The sequence below is a fragment of the Vitis riparia genome, chromosome 5 (genome assembly GCF_004353265.1).
Source record: "Vitis riparia cultivar Riparia Gloire de Montpellier isolate 1030 chromosome 5, EGFV_Vit.rip_1.0, whole genome shotgun sequence".
Lineage (NCBI taxonomy): Eukaryota > Viridiplantae > Streptophyta > Magnoliopsida > Vitales > Vitaceae > Vitis > Vitis riparia.
In genome coordinates this window covers 8,507,760-8,532,804 of record NC_048435.1, presented here as the reverse complement: position 1 = coordinate 8,532,804, position 25,045 = coordinate 8,507,760, and the positions used below count along the sequence as shown (strand labels likewise).

Below are 25,045 nucleotides of genomic sequence, written 5' to 3'. Positions count from 1 at the left end.
GTCTAGGGTTTGAAGTCTAGATTTTCCAATTAAGATTATAACCCTTAAACTATTATTTTAAATTTGTTAATAATTTTCAATCTTTAAAAACAAAAAAATATATATATTTGGAAGATTTTGATCTAGGCTAAGGTTAGTTTATTTGAAAATTTTAGATCAAAATATTGGAAATTATTAATATAAATTGTTTTATAGATGAAAATAGGGAAATTCAAATTGTTTATATGAATAGATCTAAGCAATGGAATTTTAAAAATAAAATAAAATAGGGTTTATGGGATTTTTGGAAGTGTTAAAAAAATAAAAATAAAAATAAAAAATAAAAAAGGTTTTGTGGTCATGTGCATAGTGACCATTAAAAAGAAAAGAGAGAATGGGTGTGCGTGTGTGGAAGAATTAAGTGTGTTGGAAAAAAGAGAAAAAATATTAATAATAATAAAGGAATACATGCTATGTGTGAGAGTATATATATATATAACTTATACAAACAATGAGAGAGAGTTGTTATGGTACTGGATATGTTTGGTGGGAAAATCTGAAAGTTAGAAAATAAAATATATATAAATAAAATAAGGTGAAGTACAAGGTTGATTAAGTTTATGGCATTATAATTATATTAATGATGGATGCTAAGTTAATAAATAGAATAGAATTTAATTAGTGAATTAAATTATGTTGTGTCCCTTAAAAGAAATTGGAAAAAAAAGTTTTATATGAATTAGAAATTTATTAATTTTACTTAGATAAGGAATAAATTAATTAAATTGTCTTTTATAATTAAAAACATTAATTTGAATATTTAAAATTTTAGGATTGTCAAACCTATAATTTTAGATAAATAGTAATAGTTATTTCTTTTATGTTATGTTATGTTATGTGAAGAATGTATTCTTCAGAATTATTTTCTCCAATGTTTTTTAGGACTTCTTTTAAGGTAAGGGAAATTAATACAAACTTTGCAAAAAAAAAAAAATTATATATGTTGTTTGAAATGTGTAAATGTTATTTTTGCTTTTATGTATGGATCAAATATATTTGTGCATGAAAAATATATTATAACATTTCTTTTGTTAATAACAAAACATATGGAGATATTATGCTTTTGTAAGTTTGAATAAATAAAACAAAGAATTTGACTCTAGTTTGTTTGGTCCTTGTCAACGATATATAATAGTTAACTTTTCAGCCTTTGTCAACGAAATATAATAGTTGACTTTTATATTTTTGTGGTGGGAAATGTAATTGATTTAGATTTCAGCCTCTAAGGGTTTAGTTAGAGGTTACTGGTGCTAGTAGTGTTTGGTTATGTTCACCTTAAAATGAACAAATTTAAGGCTAGTCACCCATCTATAAAGTCTCAATTAATTAGACACCATTTGTTATTTGATAACTAGAGTAAGAATAATTGAAATGTATTTGATTTGGATTTGATATGAAATGGTTTTGATATATATGAAATTGTTTGGTTGAACAATTTAAAATGTATTAGCAAGTTTGAACTCAAACATTTTATGAAAATGATTGTGCCTTATATCTCCTATTTCTAAGCATGAATGAAAATATTTTATCCATGAAACCGTATTAATATTCCTTATTGGACTTTAAGTTCATCCTCATTTGTTGTTAATTTTTCAAGTACCCTTAGTTTAGGCAAGGAGTGATGGTTAGAATGAGAATTTGGCTTTATTGGGACATTTGTTTAAACTCTCTTTTTGCGACTTTGTTAAATGTTAGAATTTGATTATTATTAGCTATTATTTAAGTTTGAAATTACTTGGACAAAAATACTGTGGTTGATATGTCGATTTAAAAGTTGAGATTTGAAGATTTTAGCATTTTTGTTCTACTACTCTAAATAGGAATTTAGTGATTGATAATTTCCAGTTATAAGATAAATGTTTGTGTTATTTCCACTTTGAGCTTTTGGGCTTGAAGTGTGAAATGGTCGCCATGTCCTTGAAGTGGGCTTTGGGATGTGACAAAGACCCACCAAATTCTCTAAGGCCTTATATGAGTGGTAGTGATGAGTTTGAGTGGTGGTAAAAATGGGTGTTGGCTTGACGTTAATGGGTAAAGGAGAAGGAGAGGTTAAAATATCAATGGAGGAATGAAAGGTGTTGTTGAGTAGGGTACCCAAAGGCTATGAAGAAGGAAAAGAGGATATGGTCATAGATGATGAGGATGAGTGGATTTTGATTGTTAGGTGGTTTGAATTGGATTGGAGGACTGAGAAGTAGTATATAGTAGCATGTAATTACAATTCTACTTCTATATTAACACATTGTTGATAAATTATTGATGCGAGAAATTTATGGGAAATTGAAAATTTGATACATAACTGACATTTCATTGAGTTTGATTTTGTCATTTTCTTTTCTTTCCATTAGTTTCCTCAATGGCCTAGTGCATTTTATTTCCTTTTGCTATTATTAAGATGTGTTCCTATTTTTATTATGAATTGTTCTTGATAGATAGGTGTCTTTGAATTAGTTGGATTTATGTGGATATAACTTTAGCTTGAGTTGCTTACTATTAGGTGGGAGAAATTATCCATCTATGATTTATGACACTTAATTGACAATTTGGTGTTGCTTTCATCCTCAATTGGACCGAAAAGTCACTAGTCTAATTGTATGGGTTAGGGGTTGGGAGAGAGGTTAGAAATTCTAAACTCTTTAAGAGAATTAATGACATCGGGTTAAGGTGGTGCCCTTACAAAACCCGTTCCTGGCCTATTCTTTTTGCAATCAACCTTATTCATTCTAATGTGTTTTCTTCTCTTCAGTTCAAATACATGTTCACTCTCAACTTCAATTCCTACTTTTGTTTTTCTTAGAAAATAAGAATCTCGGTTAAAATAAGCTAGGTCAAATGGTCATTTTGTTAGATCCTAAATGATGCTAAATTAAAATAGCATCTAGTGAAACCAATCTCTTGTAGCATCTCAAGACTGCACACTGTAATGCCCATGAAAAGCTACTCCACCAACAATGTTTCTCAAATCACCCATAGCACACAAAACACTAGAAATTGTTATAGTGCTAAATTTCATACCTTTCCCACACATTCCTTAGAATAAACAGGTGACCATAGTGGGGTAAGACATGTGGGGATAGCCACCTAACAAATTGTTCCATGAAACTGAATCAATTTTCAGAGGAATCTCATTAAACAACTAAAAGGCATCTCCAATTCTCCCACAAACATAATAAAAATTTTGTTAAAACTTATTGGAAATGTATTTGAATAAGGTTTGATACAAGCTTGTATTTCATCTTGTATTTAATTTATATTGTTCGTTATAACTGTTATATCTACTTATTTAATGAATAAAATAAAAATGTTCTTTTGTCTTGGAAATGTATAAATGGAAACTGAGATAACAAATGTTGAGAATGCAAGAATGTGGAGAGGTAATATAAATAAAATATTTGTTGACATAATGAAAAATGAAATTACTAAAAGTAACATGAATAGTGGTACATTTAATACCAACACATGGAGGAAGATGTCACTTGGAGTAAATAGTTAAAGGAAAAGAAATTTCAATTTAAAACAGCTTAAACAAAAGTTTAACAAATTACCTACAACGCACCATGAGTTATCTGATCCTCTAAGACATATTGGATTTGGTTGGAATGTTGAAACTATCACGATGCATGCTCTAAAGTAAACCTAGCAAAATTACATTCGGATAAAAACAACATCTAAACTAATAATTTTTTATTTCAAATATTTGGTATACACTAAAGGGTGATGGCTTTTTTTTTTCTCTACTAGGCACATCTAAATAAAAATAATAAAAAATCGCTCAAAAGGATATCCACACTACAAGTTGCTAGAATTGATATTTATTCTATCAACAACAACTAGTGCCCTTCACTACTCTTTCACCTAAGATCTACCAAACACTGATGATGAACATGAGATGAATGGCAATCTTGAACATGGTGGAGTGCATGTGGATGTAGACTATTAGATTCTTGATGATCCTCTACGACTAGATGTTTTGGGAAGAGTGACCACTCATTCTAAAAAATGTACAACTTATTCTTTATTAGATCGTAAAGGCAAGAAAGAATTGAGATAAAGTCAAATAGGGGATGCTTTGAAAGCTTGGGTTAAGGCAACTAGGCTAGAGTTGAGACATCTTAAGTTATAACTGAAACGTTGTTCGATAGAGTTGAGAGATATAAGAGTGGAACTAGTAGTGAATCTACTAGTGTAGGTACTAGTGATTTTAGCATAACAAAGTGCATGACAACCTTATAAATCATCAACTTTCTAGATAATGACAAATATTTAAAGGTTATTGAGAAAATCACATCTTTAGACTAAAAAGAGGACTTTTGAATATGTCTAATGAGAGGAAAAGGGCACGACTTGATAGTCTTTAAATATGAGCACATTTGTATGAATTAGTATTATAGTGACATTGTAATATGTATTATTTCTCTTTTGTTTAGACTTTTTTACCGTATTTTTTTACCTTCACATTATGTGAATTTTATTCATAGTTATGAAACTTATATTATATGTATTTCAATGTTCATTTGATATTATTTTATATTGTGAGTTAATTTACTATGTATAGTAACTAATGGATGGTAACAACATAAGTAGTGGTTCATATATGAGTCAACTTCATTTTCTGAAGAGGATAATGATGTATATGAATTTTTTATTACTCACATAATAAATAAGTATGAGAAAATATTTTAATGTAAGACACCTCAAATGACATCAATGTTAAGTGGTATACAACTTGTGAGAGATATGATAGATAGTCACCCTTAGACATACTATGAATTATTTCAAATAGACAAAAAAAAAAAACCTTTCAAAACCTTTGTAATCATCTCAAGAGACATGAAAACTTAAAGGATATAAGATCAAGGACAATGAAAGAGATATTGTTACATTTTTTCTAATAATAGGACATAATGTGAAAATGAGAGTTGTAGCAGACCATTTTCAACACTCCGTAGAGATTATTGTTTGACACTTTAAAGAAGTTAAACAAGTATTATATCAACTAAGCAAAATTTTCATACATCCTAGCAATATGGCTACATGTGTTATCAATATTCCTAAATATTTTCTATTATTTAAAGTAAGATTTTATAAATTTGAAACTCATGTACATAAGAAGTTTTCATGGCCATTGTTTTCTCTCCTTGCAATATGGCTACATGTGTTATCAATATTCCTAAATATTTTCTATTATTTAAAGTAAGATTTTATAAATTTGAAACTCATGTACATAAGAAGTTTTCATGACCATTGTTTTCTCTCCTTAATATATATATATATATATATATATTGTTATTTGTAGGACTACATTGATGTACCCTTCATAATTAGATTTGTCTATTGTCACAAAACGATTAATTGTTTAGGGAATAGGAGGCATAAGATTTTTTAGTCCAGAGTGAAGAAAATAACACAATTAGTACAAGTCATTCAATTGATTTATCAAATGAGAATATTGCAACTATGACAACTTATAGAGATCAAATTGCTCAAGTGATGTAAACAAATTATATCAATGTCAATCCATGATGCATTGACTTGTACTATTTTAATTACTATTAAGCGAATGTATATATAATTTAAAAAATTATCATTTATAAACTTTGAAACTTTAATATATTTTATTAAAATATGATGTTGATGTCATAATACTTATAGTATTATATTGTATTAATATTGTTTGCATAGTATACAACAATTTAAATGATTTTTTAAATAAAAACATGTATTAGTATAATCCATTTATAATTAAAAAAAGTTTTCAAAATAATTAAAGAGTTTACCAAGTATTAACAAAATATTAATGAAATTAAATATAATTAAACATATTTGTAAAGTAATCATTTGTTTAAAAATAAAATAAAATCAATGCAAAAAATTTTCAAAATGAAATAATTTTTTTAATTTTAATAAAATATGAGTCTAAAAATTATGGAAGAGAACACTTAATTAAAAAAAAAAAAAACAAGTTTTTTGTTTTATTTATTTGCAAAAAGTGTTTTTATTAACTCATTCAAATATTCTTTTTTAAAGTAAAAACTATTTTCTCAAAGACAATTTTATTTTTAAAATTAATTAAAACAATTCCCAAGCATGCCTTTAGCTTCTCAAAATATGGTCAAAAGCATATCTTCACAATGCAACAAAATGTTAATTATTTCGACCTAATTTTTAGAACCCCACTTTGCTAAAAGTATTTCAAAAAAAATTTCCATCACAAAGCGAATAAAATTTAACTTTTATTTCTTTTCGATTTTTTTTTTCTTTTACATAATAAGCGTCGAAAAATTACCTTAGATACAATAATCCAATTAATCTCTAGAATCTTCTCGAAACATTTTCTGACCACCCAAACAACTCCAACGAATCCCAACCCTATTTCTGAATAGAACCTTGAAGGACAAGAGACTAGAGAGAATTGGAACAACAGCAGACATGGAAGAGAGCAAGTCAAGCGTGGCGAGTCGGCTGATGAGCTTGAAACGCATGTCGGGGAAGTCGTACGGACGGATAGCAGAAGAGACGGGCCTCACCAACGTGTACGTTGCCCAGCTCCTGCGACGTCAAGCTCAGCTGAAGGCCGATACTGCCCCTAAGTTACAGGCAGCCCTCCCGGAGCTAACCGATGAACTCCTTCAAGAGATGATGAAACCTCCACTGAGGTCATACGACCCCCATTTGATCCAGGAACCCACTGTTTACAGGTCCCTCTCCTCTGTTCGCCTCTCATCAGAAACTTGAATTCCTTGTCTTTTAATAAATTTAAGGTTTTGTGTAGAAATTATACTTTCTTTAGAAAATAAATCGTATTTTAAAGTTATTTGATGTGTTGATATTTTTCTTGTCTTTTCTTTTTGTTTGAAAAGTACCTGAGAGCCATGTGCGACCTGTTTTCGCAGTAGTATATCACAAACGGTGTACCGCGAATGTTATAAATGTCTCTATGTTTGAAAATATTTACATGCTATGCCATTGAATCATTTGCAGAAGCAATTTGTCATCTAAGTAAGGTTTTGCATAAGCATACAAATCTCTGAATTTTCTGACTGGCGTGTTTCCATTTGCTGACTTTCCAACTTTGTAGATTGAATGAAGCTGTGATGCATTTTGGTGAGAGCATCAAGGAAATTATCAATGAGGAGTTTGGCGATGGCATGTAAGTCTTTTTGGTCTCCCAATTTCTCTGTTTGCTTGCCATACATGTACTTTTGAGCCTGTTTGACAACGGTTTCTGAAAACAGGTTTCCCAAATTTCAAAAACCTTTTCTTTTTGGGACTTTTTTTGTTTTTTTCTGGAGAACTTTTTCTAAAAGCGGATACTCTCGTAGAATACATTTTAATTATTTTCGGTTGCTTTCACTTGTTTTTCTATGATTGGTTTAAAAAATAATTTTACAATTATAGAAAACGATCAAAAATAAAGTATTGCAAATGAAAGTTATCTTTTAGAAATATTTGGAGACATAAATAGGTTGGAACCTTGCAAGCTCCCAAACAGATTTTTGTTCTTGAAAATATCAAAAAACTGTTTTTTGAGAACTATTTTAAAAACGTTCCAAAGAAATTCAAGACATAAGGATTCAAGATCAGCCTATTAGAGATCAACCATCTAGAAAACCATGGCTATTTCATGTTTACAGGATCATATGTCTTTAGGAGTTTAAAGAAATATGAAAAGGGTTTTAAATCATTGTCTGCCTTTTGATTGCCACTAAGTTCTCAGTTCATAACCAAATTCACCACCATGGGCCAATTTCCTTTCCAACATTTCAGATGATATTGGCCGCTTGTTTATGTAAAATCAGTGTATGCATGCATATACATATGTATATCTATATGCATACATCCACACATATGCTGAAGTTTTGATAAGATGGTGTGGACAATCCTTTTATTTCTGTCTGTTTTATTTGCATTTTCCTATGGTCCCTCACTGATTGTTTACAAAACCATGTATCACTGTGACTTATCATAATAGTGCTCTTTGTATGTAAAAGTATGTCCAAAAGACATGTGAACTTGCATATTTTTGTGGTGCATATGCAGGATAATTGTGTGTAAATTAACAGGATTTCTCCTATTTAATTTGAAAATTTGAAGACAAACTGTTAGTTATGCAATCAGTAGCAGATCTTCAAGTTATTCAGGAATCTACAATAACATGTCCCAAAATGTGATTTTATGATCTGAGTAGAATCACAAATTCAAGTTTTGCCCAGAGAGGTTTATACTAGAGGTGTTGTAACCTTTTCAGTATGACCTGAAAGCTAAGACTGGTTTGCGTAAAAGCTGTATGTATATCACCGGATACCTTTTTTGCACCATTGTTGACTACCATACTGAAAGCTAGCGTTTACTTCCTGCTTTCCTTCACTTTCTGGACTCTTGAGTAAGCATTGCTTCTTCTGATAGGATTTTTTTTGCTCCACTGTTAACTACCATACTTATTGAAAGCAAGCATGTAGTTCCTGCATTCTTCACTTTCTGGACTCTTGAGTAAGCATGGGTTCTTCCAATAGGATGGTTACATATAGTGGAGAAAGTGTTTTAGGACTTTGATGTCTTTTTTTATTATTATTTCTGTTGATTTGATTTCTTTGTATTAAGGATCAAATGTTAAATGGTGCTAGAAAAGGTTTGCACAGTATTGAATCTTCCAATTTACTTCATATTCCTCGTTTCAATTCCCAAAAGGGTAAGGATTAGGTTGGAAAAAATTCAGAGAGATTTTCTGTGGGATAGCCACTTGTAAGGAAGGAAAATGCATCTAGTGAAATGGGGAACTGTTTGTAAGGATAAGAAGTTTGGTGGTTTAGGAATTAGGAGATTTGAAGTATTAAACCAGGCCTTACTAGCTAAATGATTGTGGAGGTTTGCCAAAGAGCATGACAATTTGTGGAGAAAGTTCATCCTAGCCTAATATGGGGAAATGGATGGGGGATGGAGCACCCTAGAGGTGAGGGGGTCTTTTGGAGTAAGCTTGTGAAAATCATTAGAAGAGGATGGGATGATTTTAAAATCAAGACAGCTATCCACGTTAGAAATGGTATAAATACTAAATTTTGGGGGACAGATGGGTGGAGGAGAGTCCATTGAAAGTGGTATCCTCAATGCTTTTCAAGTTTGGCCTCTAACAAGTATGCTACAATAGCAGGTTTTGTGGGAAAGGGGAAGGAATGGAGACAATTTGTTTATACAGTTTAGAAGGCACTTTCAGGATTGGGAAATAGATACAGTGGTTCTATTCTTCAAGCTCATTCAATGAGAGTGCAAGGAGGGACGGATAGCTTGCAATAGAGTGAAGGTCGGAAAGGAAGATTTTGTATTAAGTCCTCCTATAGATCTTTATGTTATGGGAGTAAACAAATGTTCCCAGCTAAAGAAATTTGGAGGGCCCATGCCCCTGTGAGAACCTGTTTTTTTTTTTTCTTTTTGCTTGGGAAGCAACTTGGGTGAAGATCCTGACCATAGAGATCCTCGTGAGAAGAGGGTGGACAATGGAAATAGATGTAGCCTCTGCAAAGACAATGAAGACACAATGTCACATTCTAATTCATTGTAATAGGATTAAAATGTTGTGGAATCTAATTTTATCAATTTTGTGTTGAAATGGGTGTTTCCAGGCACAGGGAAAAACCTTTTCCTTGGATGGAAGGCCAAAAAGGCCAAGGAAGGTTTGATGCATGGTTCCCCCATGTTTATTTTGGTACATTTGAAAAGAGCCTAATTGAAGGATTTTTTGTGAGGAAGGGATGCCAAATCAAAGACTAAGGGAGACTTTAAGAGTGGCAAAATGACGCATATGTAGTTGAATTGCCATCCTTAGTAGGATTTGAATGGGACCTTGGAACATTTATGTGTTAACAACTTCAGTAGGCTCATGGAAACTCATGAAAAATACAAGAGGTTTAAGTTGTAGAAAGGTCAACAATTGGTTTTCAAATGACTCATGATGGTTGTCGATTGAATTATAGGTCTTAACCAATCAAATTTTTATTGAAAGCGTGAGTTTGGTTAGAAAATTTAATCTTAGAACCTTTTCATTACAACTAATCAACTGCATTAATATACAAGGAACTCAAACATATGAGTAAGCAAGGAAAGGGGTGGTTTTGCAAGACCTGTCAAACTTTACACGATAAAATTAACAAAGGTGGATAATCAATCAGAACCATGTGCCCAACCTCAAGAAACTAAGGTAAAAGGTACCCCAACTGACTTCTTCCAAAGTTTCTAGAGGGCTAAGACAAGGTGACCTTCTTTCTCCCTGTTTGTTTATCTTAGCTATAGAGGCACTCAATTGTCTTTTAGAGAGGGCTAAAGAGGGCATCTTTTTGTCACGTGTCAATGCAACGAGTAGGGAGGGCAAAGGAGTAAGGTTTTTCGTTTATTGTTTGCTAATGATACCCTTATCTTTTGTGAGGCATCTCATTCTCAAATGGTCCATCTAAGCTAGCTACTTATGTGATTTGGAGCTGTCTCAGGTTTAAAAATCAACCTTGAGAAAAGTGAATTAATCCTCTTAGACGCAGGGTTGTCAATGCAGAGGATTTGGCAGCAGAGCTGGAATATGGGGTGAGAAACCTTCTGTCTACTTACTTAGGTCTTCCTTCAAGAGCTCCATTCAAGGCAGAAACATTGAGAGATAGGGTGGAGGAAAGGTTTTGTCATAAGCTTTCAATGTGGAAAAGGCAGTATATTTCCAAAGGGCTCCACTTACTTTGATTTGCAATATCTTATCTAGTTTGCCTATGCTCTGATTTGCAGTACCTTATCTAGTTTGCCTATTTGCTTTATGTCTTTGTTCAACCTTCCTAGAAAATTCAGATTGAGGTATGAGAAGATTCAAAGGGATTTCTTCTGAGGAGGGGGTGCTTTGGAGAAAAAGTTATATTTGGTGAAATGGTCAAATCATTTGCAAAGAAAAGAGAGAGCGAGGGCTTGACATTAGGTGTCTTCCTACTCTTAATAAGGCTCTTTTGGGTTAGTAGAGTTAAAGATATGTCTCAAAAGGAGAGACATTTTTGAAGCAGGTTATTAAGGAAAAGTATGTAGAGGAGGAGGGGGTTGAAGGTCTTGCATAAGTAGAGGTGGGTATGGGGTTGTCATGGTCGTGCTTTGGAAAGCTATTAGTAAAGGGTGGAACCTTTTCATCAGCAATACTTCTTTTGAGATGGAGAATGAAAGGAGGGTGAAGTTTTGGAAGGATAGATGGTAGAGGGAGGAACCTTATGCTTGTCTTTTCCTACTCTACATGTTGTTGCTTTGGATAAGGAGGCTTGGGTAGCAAATGTTTAGGAAGTGCAAGGGGATGGGGGACACTGGAATCTGTGTTTTGCTAGACATCTGAATGATTAGGAGTTGGAAATTTTGGAGCCTTTTTTCTTTAGGTTGCAGGGGAAAGTTGTGAAGAGGGGAGAGAAAGACAGGGTGGTGTGGACAAGCTAAAGGAATGGTGCATTTTTAGTGAAATCTCTTTATTCTATGTTAGAGCCAGAGTGCTCAATCCCTTTCCCATAAGGCATTATTTGGAATTTGTGGGTTTTGACTAAAGTGAGCCTTTTTGCTTGGGAAGCATGTTGGAAAAAGGTTTTGACTTAGATCAGCTTCAAAGGAGAGGATGGTCTTTGGCAAATAGATGTTACCCCTGTGAAAGCCAGGTGGAATCTATTAACCACATCCTTCTTCATTGCTCTAAAGTTAAGGAGTCATGGCACTGGCTATTTTCTCTATTGGACTCATTTAGGTCCTTCCTTTTTGGGTTAGGGAGATCCTCTTAAGTTGTCACAGTTTGATTGTGGGAACAAAGCAAAAGGTCTAGAGAGCTAAGCAAAAGAAGGTCCTTCCTTCTGGACTTAATGGAAATAAAGAAACGGAAGAGCCTTTAAAATGCAAAGCAATCAGCTTAGTCATTGAAGAGCTCCTTTGTTAAAAGTTCGTCGTTTTGTGTAAGGAGGTACATAGTAGAAAGAACAATGCCTTTATTCAATTTTGTAGATGGGATGGGATTTAGATGAGGAGGGAGCACCTTTTTGTATTTTCTCTGTCAACCTATACCTTTTCTTTGCCCTTTGTATACAACCTATGTACCTTTTTGTATAGCTCCATTCATTAAGATGTTCACTTCATATGAAGTGAATACTATTGTAGTATTGAATGATTTAAATACTATGAGATGAATTAGACATCTTTAACAAGATTATTTCCCAGAGTGTCATCTCATAGAAAATAGTGAGAGCAATTTCCTTCCTATAATGCATCAATCTGTTTGTTTTGTGGACAAAAAATTGCTAGTTTCTGGACCTTTTCAACAATCTATCTCTATAGCATCATCTCATAGACACTAGTGAGAGTGGTTTCCTTCCTATAATGCATCAATCTGTTTGTTTTGTGGACAAAAAATGCAAGTTTCTGGACCTTTTCAACAATCTATCTCTATAGCATTGATTGCATTGGTGGTTTCCAAGATGGAAGATGAGGAAACTCTGCAGTTAACCATTGGTAGCATCACAAGAAGCCTAAAAATCAGCAAAGCAAGTTTGTTCGCTCTTTCCCTTTTTCCCCTTTTCTTTCATGAATCATATCTCAAGAATAACCTTACACATTGAAGTTTCCTAAAACATATTTGGCATTCCTAATGTTCAAAGCCTCCTATTGTCAACAACTATTTGGGTGTGCTGAATTTTTTTTCTCAATCTTCAAGATGATGTCTTGGGACAATGCATGCACCTTATATAATGTCAAGATTAAAGATAGAAACTAATTTAGTAAATTATTTCACCAATGATCTACTGCTAATGCTTTGATGTTCAGAAAATTGTTGTTTTTCTGAGTTGAGCTAGAGATGACTAACAATATTGAATTCATATCCAAAAAAGGGAAGACTTTGGTTGCTACAAAAAATGAAAGACTACGATGTAGTCATTTGATTTTTAACTTAATTGTTTCTGATGTCCAGTATGTCAGCCATAGACTTCTACTGCTCAGTTGACAAAGTTAAAGGTGTGGATGGAAAGGATCGTGTGGTCTTGACGTTTGATGGGAAGTATTTGCCTCATACAGAGCAGGTCAGTTGCATTTTTGTACAGTTAGAAATTGTTGTTGGCATACACTGAATCTTAAAATAAAAAATAAGAAAAATGAAAATTAGTTGAACATTAGTAGTGAATGATATCAGCATTCAGCAAGAGAACTTGAAAAAAAATCTTCCATGAACTCAGATTGATTTTTTCTTTCTTCCTTCATCCTTCCTTCTTTCTTTCTTTATTTTTTTTTTAAAAAAGTTACCTTGTGGTTTTGAGATTTTATTCTTTTATAGTTTTTAAATTTAATTTTGAGGTATGGAGAACAAGGAAAATTTAAGGTTTTATCCAAATTGACTTTATAAAAACATTGGAATTTGCGAGTTACTAGCTGTCCTTACTCTAATTAGCTACTGTCTTGAAGAAGTCGAGGATACTTACATTTTTTAACCCTATTAGTGTGAGGTCATGTGTTCAAAACTCATTGAATATTTATTTCCCTAATTTATTTAGCCTGATGCAACCCCAAAAGAGGTAACTTAAGCTTTTAGAAAAATTGGTTATTGGTGCTTTAAGCGTTCTACTATGCTTACATCTTTGTATAAGCGAATTCACCCATCATTTTTTGTTAAGATTTTCCAGTGATTTAAACCAGCAATCTTCTCATAGGCTCTGGATTGTTTCGTTTTAGAAATGCGTATAAGCATGCATGAATTTCTTTCTGTTTCTGGGCAGAAATCGGAGCATATGGTTTCAAGGCTAAGGCTGCAGGGAGATTAAAGGACTTCCTCATCACGAGGCTAGGAGCATATGGTTGGTGCGGGGAGTTTACTGAACATCCTCATCATAAGGTAGCACCGTAGACGCTCTGTTCTGAGTCCATTATATGAATGAACACCATGCCAGTTTCATAGCCACCAGGCTTTGTTGAAATAAAATCCAGCTGTGTGAAGTTGGTGCTTGTATCAGTATGTTATCTTGAAGAGGACATCTGAATAAATATTATATGGGAGGTATCCATCCAACTATACTAGACCCCTGAAATCTGATGCATTTTTTAATCTTAGCGTAGCCCCTGATGTAATTTTGTTTACAAGCAGATCATCATATCTTATACTCATGGATGACGACCCTGGTTCTGGTAAAATAGGATTAGATAGATGGACTGCTTTAGACCTTCTGTAGCACAACTTTGAAGACAGGTGGTGTTTGTTTTTTGGCTGAATAAAATAAGTCAATATATTTGGCTTTTTTTATTCAGGTAAAAGTAACCTGTTAACATCATCCAATATAATTAAATTAAATTTATTGATAATAAGTTCATTTTAATTATGTTGGATGATGTCAACGTGTTATTTTTAGCTGAATAGAAAAAGCTAAAATATTTGGCTTTTTTTATTCAATAAAAAAACAATCATACTGTTTCTACACGTACTAGTAAACTAGACTTCTTCTCAACAAAGGAAAATAGAGATTTAGGACTATTTTTAAAAACGGTTTTTTATTTTTAAGAATAAAAAATATAAAAACATATTTGATAATAAAAAATTATTTTTTGTTCTTATGAATAAAAAATAATATGATGTTTTTATTTGTTTTTTAGTATTATTTTAAGAAATAATTTTATAAATATGTAAGATGATTAAAAATAAAATATTGGATATTTAAATTATTTTTAAAATATATTTAAAAATATTAAAAATATTTTTATTTTCAAACATACTTTTATTGACAATTTTAAAAAATTATTCTTAAAACTATTTTTCAGAATTGTTTTTTAAAAAATAGTTATCAACCAAGTTCTTGTTTTTCCAAATTTTATAAATTAATTTAGTTTTGAATTATAAAGTATCATATTTTAGTATGAAAAAGTAACTTTTTACACCTATTTACAATAAGCAATCTTTATTATAAAAAGTTACTTTTCAAATTAAAATATCAAACTTTTAAGCCAAAATTAGATTAATGTATAAAATTATAAAAATACAAATTTCCTGTTGCAAAAAATTTCTTATTATAAGAAGTCTATCATTTCAAACTTTTATTTTCTCTTTTTCTATTTTCTTATTTTTAACCTTCTATTTTCAATAATAAAACGATTAAATTTAACAAATAATAAGATATAAAAAAATCACATATAGAAGAACATATTAAACAAATTAAATATAATAATAATCATATCAGAATTCTAGTTACAAATTACTTATATTATACCAAATATGGTTCACAAGTTCTCATATTCTAACATATTCCAACAATAAACATCTTATTTCATATACTTATGTAACAAAACATTTTCATATACAAACATCTTATTTCATACATATTTTGGTAACAAATATCATACTTCATGTACTTGAGTAATACACATGGTTATTTCATATTTTAAAGGATCATTGGCTAATGATGAGTCCAAAATTGATTAAATATATAGCTCATAATGATACACAAATATATTTTTTAAAAATAAAAAATAAATCTATATTTTTTATAAAGAAAAATGTTCTACTTTCAATGTAAAATTTATTATCATATTCTATTTCTAAAATAAGAAATAAAAAAACATATCCAATGAAATTTTGTATACATATTTAGTACAAATACATTTAAAAAATTAAAATAAACTAAAAAACATTATGAATGGATTTTAAATCATGTAACTTAATTAATCTAATCAACCCAAATTTAACCCCATTAAGCCAAGTTTAAAAAAATTAGATTGGCTTCAACATGAGTTTGAATATCTTCAGTTTAATAGAGCTTGGGTTCATTACTTCATAATTTGGTTTGGGTTTAGGGTAGCCATCAACCCAACCAACCACTACAACAATTTGCAACCCTAGTTTTAGGACTTCAATATTAAAAATGTGGAAAATATGAAAACTATAAGGTTATGTTTGATTCCTGAAAAATACTAAAGAAATAAAAAAAATGATAAAAAAATTATTTTTTATGTCTTATGAAAAATATAAAAAAAAAATCAAATATAATTAAAACTAATTAAAAACTTAAATATTTTTAAATTATTTAATCTTTATATTGACGAGTTGAAATAAATAAAATAAATTTGAAGTAAAAAAAAAAATTAATTTATCAACTTTTATTCTATTTTTTATTTTCCTTCACTTTTTATTTCCTTCTACTTTTCCTTTATATTTTATTTCCCTTTTATTTTCCCCAAAATTTTCTAGAACCAAAAACCAAACATAGCCTAAAGCTTTAGGATGTATGGTAATCCACCACACTAATACAAAATTTGTTGGCAAAAGGGACCGCATAGAAACTTAAGATCTTTCAATTAGGTCAACTGGTACACAGCACTTGTTAACCTAAATACGGTTATTATTATCCAGGATCAATACCCACAACCTCCATAGAATTTGTACTCCCTTTCATCCAACACAAAAATATACAGTTAGTTTTTTCATTCCCATTTCACCGCATGTTTTCTCTTCGCCTCACGTACCGGGTTTTGTCATTGTATCTTGGTCTGTCTTGAGCTCTTTGGGGAGCTGGTTCAACCCTCCTCTGCCTTTCAGGAGATCTTTGTACGATCTCCCCATTCACGAACAACTCAGCTGCAACACAATCAAATAAAAAATGAACTTAATAACCACATAAAGGGAACAAATCACAAGCCCCATTCCAGTTCCAAAACCATGTTGAACAAGCATGCTCTTTTGGTTAGGCACTAATTACATTATTAAATCTCTTCCCTTCTGTTCATTTATCCTCGTGCACACACGTAACATAAATGCATAAATTACTCCAAATTACTGTTTCACTTAATAACCTATATCATGAAGATGCAGTGTTTTCAGAATCACATCTAAAGATCATCGAGGCACCTTGGCTTGGTGTTTAGGCACCTAGGCTATGGACAAATGAGTACACCGAGTAGTACCTTCAACTTCGGTATTGCATTTAGAGCATTGAACAATTGATCCTATCATTTGATAAAAAAATTAATAAATTTACGATGATCGTCCTATGACTTGGTATCAAAAATGGGGGCAAAATCAAAACAACTTTCATGTAACCTTACAGGAGGAGGTAGGGTGATTGGAAACTACATAAACTATACAAGGCACAGAACAGTCCCGGGGGACACCTCATGCAAGAGGATTAACATTCAAATCAGTCTTCTTCAACTCTGCTAAAATAGACAGGGAACTTTGGAAGGGGGAAAACCATCAATTCACTAGACCCCATCTATAGATATTTTAACATCCAGAGTTCATAAAAATTATTGTTTTATCTCTACCAATCTGCAACTTAAGAAAATACACAGACCATAGAACAAGTTAACAGGGACGTTTGACATCAGCCAATTAGAGTTTAAAGATTAACAGACTCCTCAACTTAGCATAAGCTGGACTTGGGATGCATACAAAACATACAAACAAACATATATTTGAAATGCTCATGGACATATATTTGAAACGTGCGTTAAAAACTTGCATTAATATGCTTGAAACAAATGGTTTAATTCCCCAAATCCTATGTATCCAATATGTGTCATTCAGAGCCTTAATATTCAAGTTTCATCACCACTGATCTGATACCCCACAATATATGCAAAGAATAGAACAGTTGAGAGGCATTTGATATGAGTCCATTCCAATTCAAAGCTAAACATTTTGCCTATATGGCTCTTCAACTTTGCCAAGATGAACTAAATAATAGAGAAGGTTTACTCTCTCTCTCTCTCTCTCTCTCTCTCTCTCTCTATATATATATATATATATATAGCATAAAATTCTTGTTTCAAATCCACTTATCCTATATAAAGAACAAAACCCTGAAGACATCTGGTGAGTCCATTAACATTCAAAGCTGAATATTTCTTTTAAAACTCTCCAGGATTGCCAAGATGAACTTGAGATTCATTTGAGACATACATGAATAAATGCACATAGATTTGAAACATGCATGCATTTAACATACAAGGAAGGAAGTTGATAATCCAAACCCTAGATATGTTATTCAAATGCGGTAATATTCATGTTCCATCTCCACTGATCTACTACTCCACAAAATACACAAAGCACAGAACAGTCGAGAGACATTTGCTGTGAGTCCATTAGCATTCAAAGCTAAACATTGCCTATATGACTCTTCAGCTTTGCCAAGATGGACTGGGGACTTTGAAAGTGAAAAATGGTTGATATAATAGACCCTGCACAGAGATTGATAGACAAACATGGAAGTTGATTCCAGAAAACTCTAGATATGTTATTATTCAAACGCTGTGATATTCATGTTTCATCTCCACTGATCTGCTACTCCACAAAATACACAAAGCACAGAACAGTCAAGAGAGACATTTGTTGTGAGTCCATTAGCATTCAAAGCTAAACATTGCCTATATGACTCTTCAGCTTTGCCAAGATGGACTGGGGACTTTGGAAGAAAAGAATGGGTGATTTACTAGACCCTATGCAGAGATTGATAGACAAACATGGAAGTTGATTCCGGAAAACCCTAGATTTGTTATCATTCAAACACTGTGATATTCATGTTTCATCTCCACTGATCTGCTACTCCACAAAATAAACAAAGCACAGAACAGTCAAGAGAGACATTTGTTGTGAGTCCATTAGCATTCAAAGCTAAACATTGCCTATATGACTCTTCAGCTTTGCCAAGATGGACTGTGGACTTTTGAAGAAAAAAATGGTTGATTTATTAGACCCTATACAGAGATTGATAGACAAACATGGAAGTTGATTCCCCAAAAACCCTAGGCATGTTATCATTCAAACGCTGTAATATTCATGTTTCATCTCCACTGATCTGCCACTCCACAAAATACACAAAGCACAGAACAGTCAAGAGAGACGTTTGCTGTGAGTCCATTAGCATTCAAAGCTAAACATTGCCTATATGACTCTTCAGCTTTGCCAAGATGGACTGGGGACTTGGGAATAGACCCCATATAGAGATTGATAGACAAACATGGAAGCTGATTCCCAAAAACCCTAGATATGTAATCATTCAAATGCTGTAATATTCATGTTTCATCTCCACTGATCTGCAACTTCACAAAATACACAAAAGTGCAGAACAGTCAAGAGAGACATTTGCTGTGAGTCCATTAGCATTCAAAGCTAAACATTGCCTATATGACTCTTCAGCTTTGCCAAGATGGACTGGGGACTTTGAAAGTAAAAAATGGTTGATTTTATAGGTGCTTTCTTTTAAGAATGGCATCTGGTTCCATCTTTCTTTCACTAGTTAACCCACCCTTTCCTAAAAGGGATTGTAGTAATTCTGGTTTTATACTACTTGGAATGGCTCTCTCACATTGAGAAATTCTGTCTAGTGGCATTCAATCACAGAATCCATTGACAGCTGCTGCAGAAATGACTAGAACTTGTTTTTCAATTGGAAGTGGTGCATATTGCAGTTGTTTCAAGACTTCTGTAAGGCCCTACATAGAGACAAACAAGAAGTTGATTCCCCAAACCCTAGATATGTTATCATTCAAATGCTGTAATATTCATGTTTCATCTCCACTGATCCGCAACTCCACAAAATATACAAAGCACAGAACAGTCAAGAGAGACATTTGATGTGAGTCCATTAGCATTCAAAGCTAAACATTGCCTATATGACTCTTCAGCTTCGCCAAGATGGACTGGTGTTATCATTTTTTAAAAACAAGTATAATATTTAATGTGATCCCTCATGATTTTTATGCATTTTCATATATAAGAGCAGTGTTGCTTTGATGGTTTATTCAATCCCTAGTGTTTGACACTACAAATGAATAAATAATTATCCCATGACCAATCAAATTATCAAACAAAGGCAGCAGTTTTATGTCCCATCTCTGCCGATCTGCAATCCCAGCGCAAAAGGAGGTCAAGGGCACTATTAGCGCTGGACTTCTGCAGGTCATACAATAAATGATGCAGACTTCTAAAAGCATTCTCATAAAATTGCACGCTTTTAGGATAAGTTCAGAACATTGTGACCAATCTTAAACTTTAGGGCACAAATGCAAAATTAAAAAGCTGCATGTGATGCCCATTTGAACATCAGAAAGTACTAAAAAGGAGAAAAAGAAGGAAAAAAAGGAAGAAATTTTGTACAATGAAAATATGAAGAAACGTAACATATAACAAAAATTATTTAAAAACTTGCACATTTTAAATCTTTGTTCCCTAAAAAAGAAGAGGAATAAAACAAAGATCAGAGAAAAATTCTATTGAAGTAGAACTTTTTTTTTTCCTTCCTACCCTTTTCCTTTTTCCATCATTTCCCCTCTTCCTTCCCCTCATATTTTCCCCTCATACATACTTCAATCCAAATGAAGACTAAGGCCCTGTTTGTTTTCTTATCTGAAGTCTTAATGGACTACAAATATTTTGTTACCATTTGCATTTCTATTCATATTTCAGATAAATTCAGACCTATTCAAACTTAAAACTAAAAAATAAATTTCACACTAATTGATCATTCCCTTTCTTTAGGCCGAGGGTAGGAGCTCAAATGAGCAAGAATCAGTATTTTCACAAATTTAGTAGCAACATTAGAGAGAAATAGAATACTAATAAGCATTAAAATTCTTTTGACCTCCACCATCAAACGTAAGTTAGGAAAAGATACAGCAAAAAAAGCAAGGCATGTGAGCTGGAGGAGCATAAGCAGAGAACTATTATAGTATCAAAAGCTTACCTCCATAGTCCTTATATTCAGGATCAACGTATGAATCTGGGAGCACAAACAGGACACCAGGCAAGCCTTCAAACAGAAGTCAATATATCAGCCAAAAACAAAAAGATAGTCGTGGCAATCACTTATAAAATTTTGGAAACAAAATAAATACCCACAAATTAGATCAATTTAATACACACCTTCGAGCTTATTTGAGGTCTCCTCATCAATCTCACAACCGAATCCAAAATATCTTTCACATGAAACATTGTAAATCTTCTTCTTTGCTTCCTCTTCACTGGTTCAACATAAAAACGACAAACCAGGCATGATTCATAAAGTCCCAAATATTTCCATTGATTAAGTATACCAAAAAAAAACACTAAAATAAAATACACAAGCAAGTGAAAGCAGGCATGTAGATATACATTAACAACAAGAAAACAGTGTGCATCAAACAACACTTCATATCCTAAGGCTCCATTTGAAAACTTTTCAGGGTGTGAACTACTGTATTTCAGAAGAGATGAATAGTAAAAAGGAACAAAGTCAGGAAAGAGCTTTAGAACCCAAATCCTATTCATATGACTTTAGAAAGAAAAATGAAACTACCACAGTTTAGCTTCCGAGAAAATAAAAATAAATAAATTAAATTTCTAACTGTTAGAGAGTCTTCCTAACTTTTTGAGATCTAATAAAACAAAAATGCTCAGTAAATGGAGACCACTAGAACCGTCCGGTGCAGTTGAGGTAAGTTTTCCATTCTATAGAGACCAAAACAACCTACAGGAAAACCTTTCAGATTTTCTTTGTTACATTTTCTCGGGAACCAAACAGAGGGCAAAGATCTGCTACCTTCCAACAACTTTAGCTAGGGTTTGAATGTAGCAATCAATCATCTGCTGCTTAGTTGCGCCCTCCCCGCCAGGCTTGTCCATGACGATGAGCCAGTGCTCGTAGTCGCAGCCGGGAAACAGCGGCGCCATCTCGGTCGGAGGCCGGTCGCTGAAGTTGGAGCCGGAGTTGAGCGGCGAGTAGGAGTCGCCGGACCGATTCACCCGGCAGCGTACCGGTGTGAAGCGGCTCGAACCTGCTGAGCCGGGTGAAACCACTCGGAGGGCACGGGAGAACCGAACCGAAGGCCTACGAGTGAGGAGTAACCTAGGATGAGAAGTAGAAGAGACGAAGCGTTTAGAGAGTACGAGGGGAGACATGGTGGTGTTGATGGCTGGAGCTACAGCCGCCGCCATGCTGAGAGCTAGAGTGAGGGTTTTGGGGTGGAAGATTGGGGGTATTTATCGTTGGTTTTTACCTTTTGGGTTTATATTTTGGAGATCGGGTCGGGTTGGCCCTGTTTTGTGGGTGACATCGCCAAACCAAACTCCGCGAGTACGATTCTTCTTGTTGCAGGTGGGGCATGCATTTATCCAATGTTTTTAGAATCTTAAATTTTTTAATAATATTTTGTATTTTATATTTAATATGTCAAATTAAATATTAAATGATAAATATAAATATAAATGTATTAATACATTAAATTTTATTAAATATAATATATATTTAAATATGAGGATATATTTAAGATAAAAAAAATTATAATATTTAAATTAATTACATATATATGTATTTTGTTATTTTAAAATTTTAAAAACTATTATATTAATTAAATTATATTATTTTTATATTTTATAATTAATAATCATTATAAAAATATTGATAGATATAAATATTTATATTTATTTAAATGTTTGATAAAAATTTTAAATGGGATATATACATATTTTCTATGTTGTTGACCAAATAGTTGTGTAACTCATTAGTCGATCACTCATTATGTAAACCACATGTGCCAGGACCAAATCCCCTCCATGTGAAGCTTATTTTATTATTACTAAGGTCTAATTTATCCCACATTGGAATTCTACAAAGTATTTTTGTAGTATTTATACCTTCACATCACAAGAGAAAGTGCATTGCCATTGGAGGAAGTAAATGGGCTTGGAAGGAAGTGAAAAATGGGTCAGAAAACTTGGGCAACCTAGGTTGAATTTTGGTCAAACCATAATTAATCGATTCGCTACAATGCATTTATCATAGCAAGTGCGAAGATTTGAGTAATAGTCTACCATGGACTAAATAGTATTGTAATTAAAAAAAAAAATCTAAAGATTATTATAAAATTTTTGTCCATGTCATCAACCGTTCAAATAGTTTTTTATTGATATTTGTAAGTTAATCATGCATATTTGATGAATGATCATTTGTGAACTCCTTTTCAGCATTAAGTTGTTCATTCTGTTTATTTAATCCTATAATTGTAGAACCAAAGTATACCCTTTGGTCTTTGGTGATGATATGACCTTCAATGCCTATGTTGGAAACAAGGAATTGACAAACATTAGACAAGAGGATAATGTTCGGAGGCATTTTTAAACGTTGCTTAGTATTCCTTATACAGGTATGGTCGAGGCGTGACAAAGACAAGAAATGTGTGTATGGAAGAGTTATCATTCAATGAATATTTAATGCTCATTGTAAATAAAAGCATTGGAGTTTGAGATCTCTAAACTTATTGATGGTAAAAAGGGACTTATTCACTCTTTCATTTTCGTCTATGTGGTGGTTTAAGGTGCAAATCCCCTACATCTTCCCCCTTATTTTCTCTACTTGTGCCATGTAGAGGAGAAAAAGTGCAAATATGTGTAGGTTTTGAAAAGATGGTTTAGCTACATAATGAGGATAGTTACGTGTCTTCCATTTCCTACGTCTCATCATGTTCCTCTCGATGCCCATCATACTTAAGGGTCTACTCTCTCCATTTGGTAGGTATTCTTCTCTCTTTTGTTATGCTTTCTTTATCTATTTTCCCATTCTCCTTCATCACGCTTTACTAAGGTCTCTTCTCTCTATAAAGGCAATGTCTAAGAATATAAAATTTTTGGTCAAATGCTCTAAGGGATTTCATATTCTGGAAGGTATGATGTTGAGTGACTTATTTCCTTAAAAACAAGTACAAGAGATTTCAAAATGGGATAATGTTTTCTTCTTTTTTGGCTTAACTAGTTTTTAATTGCTACATGTGTGCCATCATCCATCATTTTGAAGGATTTATTAGTGTTGGCATATCGGAGGGTTGGTTGCGTCCATCAACTCCCCTTGTGTTCAAATGTTGTGAGCACTTAGGTGAATGCACTATAAGGTTAAGGTATGCGTATTTCCTGACAACAATTGTTTTAAGAGAGTTGGTAGCGCCTGAGGTTCTACAAGTGGTATCAAAGTCAAGGTCACAGGTTCGAACTCTAAGGGTGTCGCTAGAGAGGAGATTGTTGGTAGATCAGAGAGTTGACTGCATCTATCAACTCCTCTTATGTTCGAATGTCGTGGGCATGTTTGTCAGTTATTCTCAAAAATAGTTTTTTTATTTTTGAGAATCAAAAAATAGGAAAACATATTTGACAACTAGAAAATAAAAAATAAAGTATTTTCTAATAATATATTTTAGTTATTTTAAATTGTTTTCACTTTTTTTTTTAAGAAATAATTGGCCAAATATGAAGAATAATTGAAAATAAAAAAATTTATATAAAATTTATTTTTAAAAAATATTTGGAAACATAAAAAAGAAATTAAAAATATTTCAAATTTCAAAACAAACTTTTATTCTAGAAAAAATCAAAGAATAGTTTTTTAAAATTGTTTTCAAAACTTGTTTTGTAAGAATAATTTCTAAAACATTCCCAAAAATAGACCTTATTTGGAAATTGTTTTTTAAAACAATTTTTTGTTCTTCAAAATAAATAAAAAATGTGTTTGACAACAAAAAAAAAATGATGTTTTCTAAGAATATATTTTAGTTGTTTTCAATTGTTTTCTGAAGATTATTTTAAAAAATAATTATACAAATATGGAGAATAATTGAAAATAAAGTACTACAAATAAAAGTTATGTTTAAAAAAATATTTAAAAATACAAAAGATAGGTTAAGAATATTTCAAGTTCCCAAATAACCTTTGTTATACAAAATATTAGAGAACAATTTTCAAAAATAGTTCCCAAAAACTATTTTTGAGAACTATTTTAAAAAACATTTCCAAAACAAAATCTTAATGTTCTTATACTTAATGAAGTTTCATAATAGTCTCAATTGGCACTTGGCTCCCAACTCGAGTGCCAAAGGTCAAGTATTTGAACTTCTTGAGCGTGATAAAGAATGAGAGAAGAAAGGTTACTTGTCGATCTCTTGCCAATGGGAAGACATTGAACATGGAGGAACCTAATTCAAAGCTCCTCACAGTTTGCATGTTTAAACCTTGAACATGATGTTTTGT

At 32.3% G+C, this 25,045-nt stretch overlaps 2 protein-coding genes across 2 annotated transcripts; one reads left to right on the top strand and one right to left on the bottom strand.

The window, feature by feature from the left end:
• Positions 1-6,373: 6,373 nt before the first annotated feature.
• LOC117915105 (cyanate hydratase) lies at positions 6,374-14,154 on the top strand. The gene is made up of 4 exons (XM_034830670.1): positions 6,374-6,737; positions 7,118-7,189; positions 12,992-13,100; positions 13,791-14,154. Exons 1-4 carry the CDS (start codon positions 6,469-6,471, stop codon positions 13,833-13,835), a joined length of 495 nt encoding a protein of 164 aa, XP_034686561.1. The 5' UTR covers positions 6,374-6,468; the 3' UTR covers positions 13,836-14,154.
• A 2,160-nt stretch (positions 14,155-16,314) lies between these two features.
• Positions 16,315-22,004, bottom strand: LOC117914833 (multiple organellar RNA editing factor 2, chloroplastic-like). The gene is made up of 4 exons (XM_034830320.1): positions 21,573-22,004; positions 20,918-21,015; positions 20,739-20,804; positions 16,315-16,633 (listed from the first exon to the last, which is right to left on the bottom strand). The coding sequence occupies exons 1-4, from the start codon at positions 21,965-21,967 to the stop codon at positions 16,491-16,493; spliced, it is 702 nt and encodes a 233-aa protein (XP_034686211.1). The 5' UTR covers positions 21,968-22,004; the 3' UTR covers positions 16,315-16,490.
• Positions 22,005-25,045: the final 3,041 nt, after the last annotated feature.

What these genes read in the sequence shown, in the direction of transcription:
- LOC117915105 (XM_034830670.1), top strand. Translation starts at nt 6,469, where the DNA reads ATGGAAGAGAGCAAGTCAAGCGTGGCGAGTCGGCTGATGAGCTTGAAA. An exon ending in CAGGAACCCACTGTTTACAG is followed by an intron (nt 6,738 to 7,117) that starts GTCCCTCTCCTC and finishes CCAACTTTGTAG; the next exon opens with ATTGAATGAAGCTGTGATGC. An exon ending in GAGGAGTTTGGCGATGGCAT is followed by an intron (nt 7,190 to 12,991) that starts GTAAGTCTTTTT and finishes TCTGATGTCCAG; the next exon opens with TATGTCAGCCATAGACTTCT.
- LOC117914833 (XM_034830320.1), bottom strand. Translation starts at nt 21,967, where the DNA reads ATGGCGGCGGCTGTAGCTCCAGCCATCAACACCACCATGTCTCCCCTC. An exon ending in GACCTCAAATAAGCTCGAAG is followed by an intron (nt 20,805 to 20,917) that starts GTGTGTATTAAA and finishes TTCTGTTTGAAG; the next exon opens with GCTTGCCTGGTGTCCTGTTT. An exon ending in TGAATATAAGGACTATGGAG is followed by an intron (nt 16,634 to 20,738) that starts GTAAGCTTTTGA and finishes ATTGTGTTGCAG; the next exon opens with CTGAGTTGTTCGTGAATGGG.